Source organism: Medicago sativa, chromosome 1, assembly GCF_051527215.1.
Source record: "Medicago sativa cultivar Bolivia chromosome 1, Bolivia_mono, whole genome shotgun sequence".
NCBI lineage: Eukaryota > Viridiplantae > Streptophyta > Magnoliopsida > Fabales > Fabaceae > Medicago > Medicago sativa.
In genome coordinates, this window is record NC_140749.1 from 70,430,561 (window position 1) to 70,441,311 (window position 10,751).

Here is a 10,751-nt window from a genome sequence, read left to right on the forward strand (position 1 = left end):
TCTTTTTTGATCTGATGCATCAACTTGATTTCTACTTTCTTGTTTTTTCTTCAATTTAAAGGTTTATTGCCTCTTCACATCTAATTCCTCCGTTTTCGCAAATCTTCCTCGGATTCTTGGTTGACTGTCAGCAAGCGCCTTCCTAAAAGCATAATGAAACCATACAACATTATTAGAATTTGTGTTCAGAATCATGTCAAAGGCTGAAAATGAAGTCTTTGAAATTTTGTAGCATAAGAATATTAAGTTCAATGCATATTGAAGGACTTAAAAGCGTGCAAAGGATTAGGCCTTGCTACTGATGCATGTTTTTATTGCTTTGATCGTTAAAACAAAAAGTAACCGGTAATGACATGTTTGAAGCTTCAAAAGTTGAAGTAATGATTATTTTATAACAATTTGATGCTAGAAATTGCATAACCATACTCTAGTTCCAAAATGAAAAATAATTAGTTATAAAGAATTTAACAATTTGAAGAATATATAGTCACAATGCAAAAAGGAATGCGATTAAAATCACCAATATGTATTTCATCATCATCATAATCCTCATAGACTAACCTATTATAAGAACTCAAAATTGACCATTCTCTGCAACCAAAACACACAAATAACAATATACCCAAAAGAATAAAGCATCAAAAAAATACAAAACGAAATAAAAAAAATGATTTTTGTTTTCTTCAGGTTTTTCCAATTCACTTGATGCTTTGAACTCATCAGAAGATATTCAAGCCCTACAAAAAAATTTAAAAATATCATACAAAGACCAATGATTCTTAGGAGTTAGGACAATCACGAAGCATAAGTACGAAATCATATAGCTTCTCATCAAATTTATGTGCTCATCTGCATACCTCAAGCACGTTTTGAGATAACTTATCTCATCAATATCCGGTTTTCGTTTCTACGCGGCCGTCGAACCCGCTCATATCATCGTCGTAGTTGGAAAAGAGATGGAGGGTGTGCACTACTTTCAATGTAAGCTGTAAGTGCGAAAATGAGAGAGAAGAGAGAAGAGAAGAGGTTCTGATTTGAGTAAGAAGAACGTGTTGGGTCAGAATCGAAGACAGAGTCGGCGGAGATGAAATAGCCGGAGCTGGTGCCGCCATGGTTAATGATAGTGATACGGCGGAGAATAACTTCTGCTGCCAAGTAAGCACGTTAATGGGGGGTAGGGTTTTGAGTTGCGGCGAGTGGGACGTTGCAGGAGAGAGTGGATGTCGAGGGTGTTAGTTAAGGTGAGATAGAGCGAGAGTTCAGGGAGGATGAGGTAGGCTGTTGGGGTTTTTGGGGTGAGAATTTTTGGAAGAGGAAAAGAGGGAGAATAGATACCGATGATGATGAGGAGGGTGGGTTTGGGAGATTTTTGTTAATGAGGAAAGAGGATAAAAGGTGGTGGGAAGTTGTTTTGCTCTTTTGGTAATTAAACATGGGAGACAAAAATCATCAATACTCCTTGGTATCCAACAAACCTTTCCTTGAGTAGTGCACAGGACATTGGAAATCGTTGGAAGGACACTTATGGAGTTAATAAGGTGTAGAGTTTAGTGTTAGATTTGAAATTCAAATTTCAACATTAAATGTACATTTCCCGCCCATAATCTAGGATTAGGGTTTTGCATAAGTTGTTTACATTGTAGTTTAGGATTAGATAATAAGGATATTTGTTTTAGTCAATAACAATATTTTTTTGAAGACCGTTAGTAACCCTATATTTTCCCCTTTTTTTTAATAAAATCTTTTTTGAGTTTGGCGGCATAGGATGGAGGTTTCGCGGGGTGTCAACCTAGTTGGGATGTCATTGTTTCACCTGATGCATGTCCTTTCTCCTGACTTACCTAAAAAAAAATTAAGTATGCTAATATTTTTTTTACCAACATACCCCTAATTATGTTACATATCTTTATGTCTAATGTGATAAATATATTAGGCAAACATAATTTAATTTTCTCTCTTCATGGGTAATCTTGTAAAACTATAATTAGCAATGATATTCATGTGTTGAAATTTTTTATTTATATTTATTTAAAAACTAGTTTATGAATTAAATTTATATTGACCAAAATTTTATGAATTAATTTAGAAAGTATGATAAATTATTAGAAATTAAGTATATTAAAATAAATATAGTAATTATAAATTGTAGTCAAATAATATATTTATATGATGATAAAGAGTTTAATGGTGGTGGGTTGACGGTCCAAAACAATTTTGCACATACAACTAATCAAAACATTTAGAATTGTCACATCAATTAATGTTTTTAACTTACGTGACAATTCTAAATGTTTGATTGGTTGTATGTGCAAAATTGTTTTTGACCGTCAACCCACCACCATTAAACTCTATATTACATAATATAATATAATTGTCCGTGTGAGCATAGCTCAATTGGCAGGGACATTGCATATTATATGCAGGGGCCGAGGTTCGAACCCCGGACACCCCACTTATTGACCTTTAAGAGGTGAATTTCTAGCCACTAGACCAAAAAAATAAATAAATTATAATCTACGTATTTTCTTCTCATAGTTTATAATACTGTTTTATCATTTATTAAGTTTAATTAATTAATAAAAATACAATATAATAAAAGCTAAACTATTTTAAATTTAATAATGAATAATTTATGATAGACTTTTTTTTTAAATTGTGATTTTACAATATATAATATGTATAAGAGTAGTAATTATATATTTATTTATTTTTTGAATTAAACAGGTGTCTAAGATATATGCATATCCAAAATTCTCCAATATAATATATGACATTAAAGTCAAAAACAGTGCATATATGAGATCCAATAATGGACAAATGAAGAGTTGAAGTTAGGTGAGGTGAATTTGATACTGGAACGTTTCCAAACACTTTCTTATAAGACGGTGCAGCTGCAGGCAATGAAGAACTTGGACTAATAGCATTTCCAATTCTCTCCACTTGTGAAGTAAAAATCACCATGTGTTGCTGTGTTAAACAAAGAGTTACCAATGTTCATAAACAATATTGGATCTTTAGTGTTGTAGCTCTTGTAGGATTCTTGTGTTACTTGAATCAATGAATCTTGACTTGGTGGATATAGAAACACTACAAAAATATAATAAACTTAGAAATTAATAATGCACAACCTTTTGTTACAATAAAATGAAATTAAGGAAATTGGAATATATTGTATATATGGATTTACAAAGTGAGTCTCCAAGGGTGAAGTTGTGAAATTTGGACCATTTGGCATAATCAGAAAAATCCAATAAGAATGAGCACTCAAATGTAAATCCTCTTTGAGTGAGAGTTAGAATCATTGACTTGATGGAATGAGTATTAGATCTTCCTGTAAATCAATCAAGTGCTTGATTTTATCTCCTCTCTATGAGAGCTGATTGAATTGTAATATCATCTCTGTTGAGAGCTAAAATCCTAGAAATGACTTCTTTGTTATAGCAGACACAAAATAAAACCTTTGTAAATGGCCCGATAGTGGCAACAACGTTGATCTGTTGAACAAGATAAATGATCAAATTGAAATTGAACATGTAGGATACATGCACATAAAGACATTAAGACAAGAGACTACAAATTTTCCTTGACAATTTTTTTCTCCTCAATAAAGTATTTGCGTTCCTTGTATTTCTGAGTTTCCACATAGGCTCTTTCATACTTGAAACCAAGCACTTCATTGCACTCACAACAGTAGACATCAGCAACTGTATAAAGACCTGTCATGAGTTGCCTGTCCTCTTTTTGCCCTACTTTAATATTCATTGCATTTGAAAACAGAAAAGCTCTTCCATTTCTTGCCTGAAATTATTAATAAACTTAGTATCACCAATTCATTGCATGAACATATTGTAAAAAAATCAATTCAAATCCATAAGATCTTAGTGGATATTTGGATTTATGCTGAGTTTGCCAGAATCATGATGTGTTATTGTTATTTTGTCAAACTCATTCTAATTTTAAAGATATGCTAACGTGCTTGTAAAAGTAATTTGCACATATCCATGTGAAAATAGTCTAGTCTTAATGTAAACAAGTAAATTAAGTGCGTGTTACGTTCTACAGTTGGGAAAAATTGATTTTGTGATGATGTGCTAGAAACACTCTATTTTCAAAATTTACTCTTTTATTATTGGAAGAAATTCATGTGAATCTTCCACCACTCCATATGAAACATATTTCTTAAATGTGAGACATGTATTGATTTCATACAATAAGAGAGTAACTGTTGAAAAAAGAGTGTTTGTGGCACTCCTTTTATTTCATATTTGGAAATGTTCACATGAAAGTGAGTTTTTTTTTTAAGAAACATTAAGGTGAGTTGAACAATAAATGTGATTGTAAAATGTATGCTTGGAGACAAAAACTAATTTAATGTTACAAGCCATTCTAATCAAGAACATCCTCCAAACTTATAAAAATTAGTCTGTTTAATTCTACAATGACAAAATTTGAATTTGAACGAGAATTGCTTCTGGTTAAAAGTAAGTTAAAAGTAAATTAATCTATCTTTGTATAAGTTTATATAAAAATGAGTTAAACAATAAATTTAAGTCTAAAAGTTAATTCTAAAGACAAAAACTTAAAATTAAAATCAATTTAACTTAAAAATATCCCAACATATCACAAAATTCTACACCAAATCAATTTTGCCTCCTCAAAAGAAAATCCAAAGATGCACTAAAATTCTTCCAAATCTAATAATCATATGATAGTATATTATGTTTATATAATTTGATCTATTATGGAAGGGTAGTCTCAAATCTCAATAGATAAAAGTGAGAGTGATCACCTGAAAGAATTTCGAAATCAAATCATCATGAGTGGCAACATAGTTTCTACAATTAAAGCAAGTGTACAATATGGGTTCAATCAAATTCTGCATTTCAAAGCCTTTCTCAACTCAACCCTTCAGAAAAGTGATTATGTGGCTATAAAACCTGCCAACAACAAAACAAAACATCTAATTTTTTTTAAGAAAAGGGGAAATATATGCATGAATAAATAATACAAATGCAGAATAATAAATCAAAACTTATAAAAATGCATGAGATAAAATTAACAATTGATAAACTAAAGAGATAAATAAATAACAAAAATAGAAATGCATGATAATAAAACACTAAACAAATTAAACAAGGCATTATTATTTACCTTTGTTTATCGTTTAATCAAAGATTAAATTAAATTATACGACATACAAAAGCAACCAAAATAATAGTATAGAAACAATATGAATTGACCAAAAAAAACATAAATGGAATCCAAAATAGTTTATACACGGTTAAAAGTAGTATCATGGTAAACATTGCCTCAAACAAAAACTAATTTAGTGTCACAAACAAACAAAAATTGCCTCAAAACATATAAACACACACGGTTAAGGTATAGAGTTTGTTTGCTCAAAAAAACAAAAAAAAAGTATGAAAATTAAGTATAGAAGAGTTGTTGCAGTATTAAAAGGCTGAAATATCATGAAAGAATCAAAATCAGACGAGTGAGCCTGCAAAGAAATTGATATTCGCAAGTATATATAATTGATTTGAACCGTGGTTTTGACATAAATTAAACATAAGAAAAGACAATTGATAAGATTAAAAAATAAAACAAAAAAAAGAACCCAAAGGATAAGAGAGAGAGAGAGATGCAAGACAATATGAGTGTGTTGTGTTTTGGCTTGGACCTTTTGATTGGAAAGAAAGTGAATCGGTCTGAAACTGTGTTTAGGTTTAGTTTTATAGCATTAGGGTTTTGGCGGAAAAGGAAAAGCCTTAGGGAGAAAGAAATGTGTTGACCCTAAAATTGTGGCAAGGAAAATGGCGTGGAAAGAAAGAAATTTGTTGGACCCTGACATTTTAATTTTGGACTCATTGAACTTTGACACTATTATTTTTTTGGACATTTTGAACATTACAAAATAAAGAAAAGAAAAAAAATAATGACTAGAATAAAAAACCAGTATTAAAAATTTAAAAAAAGTTAATAAAAGATGGACATTAAAAGATAATAAAACAAAAGATAAAAAGTAAATAAAACTTAAAAAAAAAATAGAGAGAGAAAATGGTCCGACTCGGAACAAAAATGATGTATTTTAAAATACATCTCTGTCGAAATTTTTACTGAAGTCAGTGACTAAATCAGGGTCAAATGGTGTATGAACGTAGGACCTTAGGTCAAAAATTGAGGTATGACAATGATTTATTAAGCAGAATGATAATACAAATTAAAACAAACAGTCACTAACTTCAACAAAGATTAGAAGATTAAACACCACAAAAATAGAAAAGTGAGAAATTATATACGAGATGAATAGAAAGATGATTTGGAAAAAGAAATTCATTAAGAAAAAATACTGAGGCCAATTATAATTTACAAGCTATTCTCTTTTTTTTTTCCTTTTCTTTTTGTTGATATCCCAAATTTGAATCTACTAACAGGGTTGGTCGCCCTCGCTTTAAGCCCCCGAATTTTGGACTTAGAATAAATAAAGACCTCATAATAGACAAATTTATGTGTGTATATACAAACGCATAAAGGCCACACAACAAATTAAATATACAACTTTGTCATGAAACAAAGATGGTAGACGTGAGGATTTATGATGCTTACAACATGGGCTCAACACTAAGCCATACAGCTTTACAATGCGCATTATTTGTCCGCTGGAGTACTGCACTTACATCACTTCCACGTATATAATGCAATTTTTTTTTTAATTGTAATGTTTTTTCTTATAAAACCTATGAAGTTTATATTAACCTCTCTCATTTAAAAAAGCCTCATATTATAGTTCGCTTGAGTCCTCAAGATGTGTTGGGCCGGCCCTGTCTACTAACTAACTATTAAAGAACAATGCAATATATTTATGTCAGTCTGGAAAACACATTTACAACCAACATAGACCAACTATCACATAAATAAGACTAAAAATAAGAAATAAACAGAAAATAGAACTTTTGTTCATTCAAAACTTGTAGAAAGGAAAAAATGGATATTGTAATAGCCAAAAATTGCAAAGAATATTGCTTTATTCATGTATCGTTTTATGTATGTGTTTGTTGCAATGGAGAGAATGGTGACTTCAATTTGATATTTTTTGTGACTCAAAATACAAATTAAGGCTAGACTAGATAATTCTTATAGCAATTTTCCATATATTTTTGTCCTTTTTCGGATCTCAATGAACTCAAATTCCCTTACATGGTTCAACCCTAATAAAAACCACATTTTAGCCCTAGTTGGCAATTAAATAAAGTATTGTACAACAATTATTACAGAGGAAAACAGTGGCCTGTTACTAATTGGAATTTGGAATAGTTTTGTCTACCATAGAGATAAAAACTATGATGCTTGGAAATCACAATTCAAAATAGCCAAATATAAGCACAAAGAAACATGAAATTAATGAATATAATAGATATTGAGAACATGGTCATATAAAAACAAAGTATGTAAGAATTGAAGAAATTGATGAATCTAACAGTGTAGCAAGAAAAAATAGATGAATCTAATAGAAACAAAGAATTAACTAATAAAATCACCAAAAAATTGATATTTATCCATGTAAATCAATAGAAAAAAGGGGGAGAAAGAATGAAAACTTTATCCATTGAAAACCCTAATGAGGAGAAAAAAATGGGAAAAAGGATAGAAAAGAAAGGAAAAAACCTTCTGTTCGTCGGATTGTTGGAAACTTTGCAGAACTGCAGTTGAAGTTGTGAAAACAAACCTTTCTATTGTGTAACCGTGCGTATGTCAAGTGGAAAATAGAGAGAATGTGACTTTGATTGAGGAAACTTCCACTATTTAGTTAATTACAATAAAGGGCACTAATGAAAGATTTAGGCAAGGAGATTAACTTTTAAAAAAAGGATAGATTAGTAACTTACAGATTAGTAACTTTAAGTAAACATTCACTTATTCAGAGTTCTTTGCTCATTACCATGCAAACAAGCTTCAGAACCGCATTTTCTTCAATATGACGTGCAGTGTAATTTTTTGACAATTTTTTGTTGAATATATTGAAGCAAATTTAGTTCCTAAATGGAATTGTGATCCTAATTACTTTCCAATATATGTTATGAAGGACAAGTTGCAAAATCTCAAGTACATAATAATGCTTTCTTTATTTCTATGGCATTTTCCATGTTACAGATTTACGAGGCATTAAAGTGTTTAGGGACTTTTATAGAGTGCAGGGGTGGCTCTGAGGGTGGACAGGAGGAGTGGCAGCCCAGGACACCAATATTTTAGGGGCATCAAAATTATTATTTTTACTTAGTAGTTAGTACTATTTTTTAATTCGGTTTGATTGATTATAAATGAATATTTTGCAACAAAAAATGTAAGAAGAAAACTATTGGAATAATTAAAAGAGCACAATTTTATTGTTTCGTTCAGAGCACCAAAAATCTTAGAGCCGACCCTGATAGAGTGACATGGGAAGAGTGCTTCACACAGTGATATTAATGTTCTACTTTACTTAAATATAGGATATTGTTAGACTATTAGTAATTAAGTTCTTCATTTCTTTTCTTCTTTCTACATGGCAAGAGATCAAAAGTTGTAGAATTTGGTCTTGAATAGCTTTATGCTCATCATTAATGGTGGAGGTCTACCATCATAAGCTAATTGTTGCACTAAGCTTTTTTTTTCTTTCTAAATTTCGATTAGTTTTGGAGTATTTAACTTAGGCATGATTGTAGTTTTGGTGCCCTATTTTTACCATTTTGTAGAAGTGATTCGCCAATTTGATAATCTGACAATTTGGTCCCTCCATCAACATTATACGTACAATTCTTATTCCTGTGATATTTTTCCAATTGATCCACCATCAATTGTATGCTTAATCTCAACCTTTTTTTTATTTATGTAAGAAAGGTTTTCTTTTCTTATAATTCATCAATAAGTACCATGAGAGTAAAAAAAAATTGTGTTCTATCTATTCAATTTTACAGACAACGATGTATTTTGAACCGATTAATGAGTGCACATGTTTTGGATTTGCTTAATCTAACATGTATAGCGAAATTGTTCATTGATCTATGCTTTTCCTTTTGTTGTATGATGTCTTCAAGGTGGAAGTGAGATTTATTTTTTATTTATTTTTTGCTTTTTCCCTGACTTATTTGTCTTTGTAAGTTAGTAAAAGTGGCACTACAAAAACTAAGACTACTAAATTCATTATAACATCATTACAATAATTCACTTGGGTTGGTCTGGTGATACTGACTTAGGATCTTGAAGTGTGACCCCTTCAAGGTCTCAGATTTAATTCTCTCTGGTGTTAATTTTGGTAGGTTAGTTTAACTTCTACCAAAAAAACATCATCACAGTAATCTCATTACTAACAATTACATTTCCCTTTGGAATGTAAGTAATTTTTTAAGGCCATGGACCCCTAATTTTTTTTGGCTGGGTTCCAAATTTCATACTTACTTTTTTAGGCTTAGGACGATCACCCTCTTCATCCTACCTCAGATATGACCATGTGGCAAGCCAATCCACACTCCAATTTTCCAATGTCAAGTTTGATTAAAAAGGACATGTCCATTCAAAACGATAAGCTTTTGGATCCGCCACGCTAAGATGGATAAGCTATCATTCATTTTAACACTCATTGCTACCATGCCAATAAAGTTTTGGAATCATTTGTCATCAGAATTCTATAGAGACCACCTCATCCAACAAGATTCAAAGACTCTTTATAATTTCCATCATATTTTAGCTTAGTCCACCTCTCTCGAGATCTATTCCAGCTAGTGAAAATGGTGTCACAAAGCTCCCGAAAAATAAAATGGGGGCGAGTATTTGATAAGTTCTAAAATATTGTTATTTTCCATAACACTTGTTGACTTGTTTTGCAAGAAATCAATCATAAAAATCCCCAATTTGATATAATTCGTTTATATTAGTATAGTATGCCAGAAAGCTATTACGTCCAGTTTCTATACAATTTTATAAGTTTAAGACAATGACTGCACCAATGCGGAATAATCGAAAGCAAGCACACACGTCAAAGTTATGCTAGAGCATAATAAAGACATCTGGAGATAACCATGATTAGCTAAACATGCACGGGGAAGTTAAAGCGAGCTTAAACATAGGATTCAAGAAGATCTGAGCCAAAGTCGATTCTCTAAGCATGCAAATCTTGCTTAGCGAGCAAAGGCAGTTGAAGATTCTGGAAGGTGAGGCAGAGGCGGTTCGTTAAGCACAAAAGTATTGTTTAGCGAGAAAGGTTGGGGTAAAGAAAAATATCTGAAGAACAATTGGCTTTTCCTCCCTTGAAGAAAACTCGATTCGCTAAGCAAGCATTATGCGCTCAGTGAATCTACAACTTCAGAAATACTATAAATAGAAGTGCAAGTCATTTGTATATGTAATCAATTGTAAACCCATAATAGAATATATATATATACACACACACACACACACACACACACACACACACACACACACACATATACATATACATATACATATATACATAGAGAGAGAGAGAGAGAGAGAGAGAGAGAGATAGAACGAAGGTAGAGAGTGGTTGGAGCCATTGGAGGGACAAGGAAGCTTGGAAACAAGTTTGTTGATGTTTCTCCAAGATTCAACAACTCTCTTTTGTTAGTCATGCAACAAGCGGGTAACTAAAGTCTCTCTTTTGTTGATTGGATGTAAAATAGTTAGGAATCTATGTAATATTCTTAGTCTGGTTGGTTGTATATGATTTATGTTTTCAATATAATTTCAGTCTAAAT

General features: G+C 31.4%; 1 protein-coding gene across 2 annotated transcripts; it reads right to left on the minus strand.

Annotated features, from left to right (window-relative positions):
• Positions 1–3,421: 3,421 nt before the first annotated feature.
• On the minus strand, positions 3,422–7,760 carry LOC146956911 (protein yippee-like At4g27745). 2 transcript variants are annotated; one of them, XM_085732528.1, is made up of 3 exons: positions 7,666–7,760; positions 4,790–4,937; positions 3,422–3,798 (listed from the first exon to the last, which is right to left on the minus strand). In XM_085732528.1, the coding sequence occupies exons 2-3, from the start codon at positions 4,880–4,882 to the stop codon at positions 3,571–3,573; spliced, it is 321 nt and encodes a 106-aa protein (XP_085588654.1). In that variant the 5' UTR covers positions 4,883–4,937; positions 7,666–7,760; the 3' UTR covers positions 3,422–3,570. The 2 variants fall into 2 exon arrangements, with proteins under 2 accessions (XP_085588654.1, XP_085588660.1); XM_085732534.1 differs by lacking the exon at positions 7,666–7,760 and adding an exon at positions 5,681–5,708.
• Between the last annotated feature and the right edge of the window lie 2,991 nt (positions 7,761–10,751).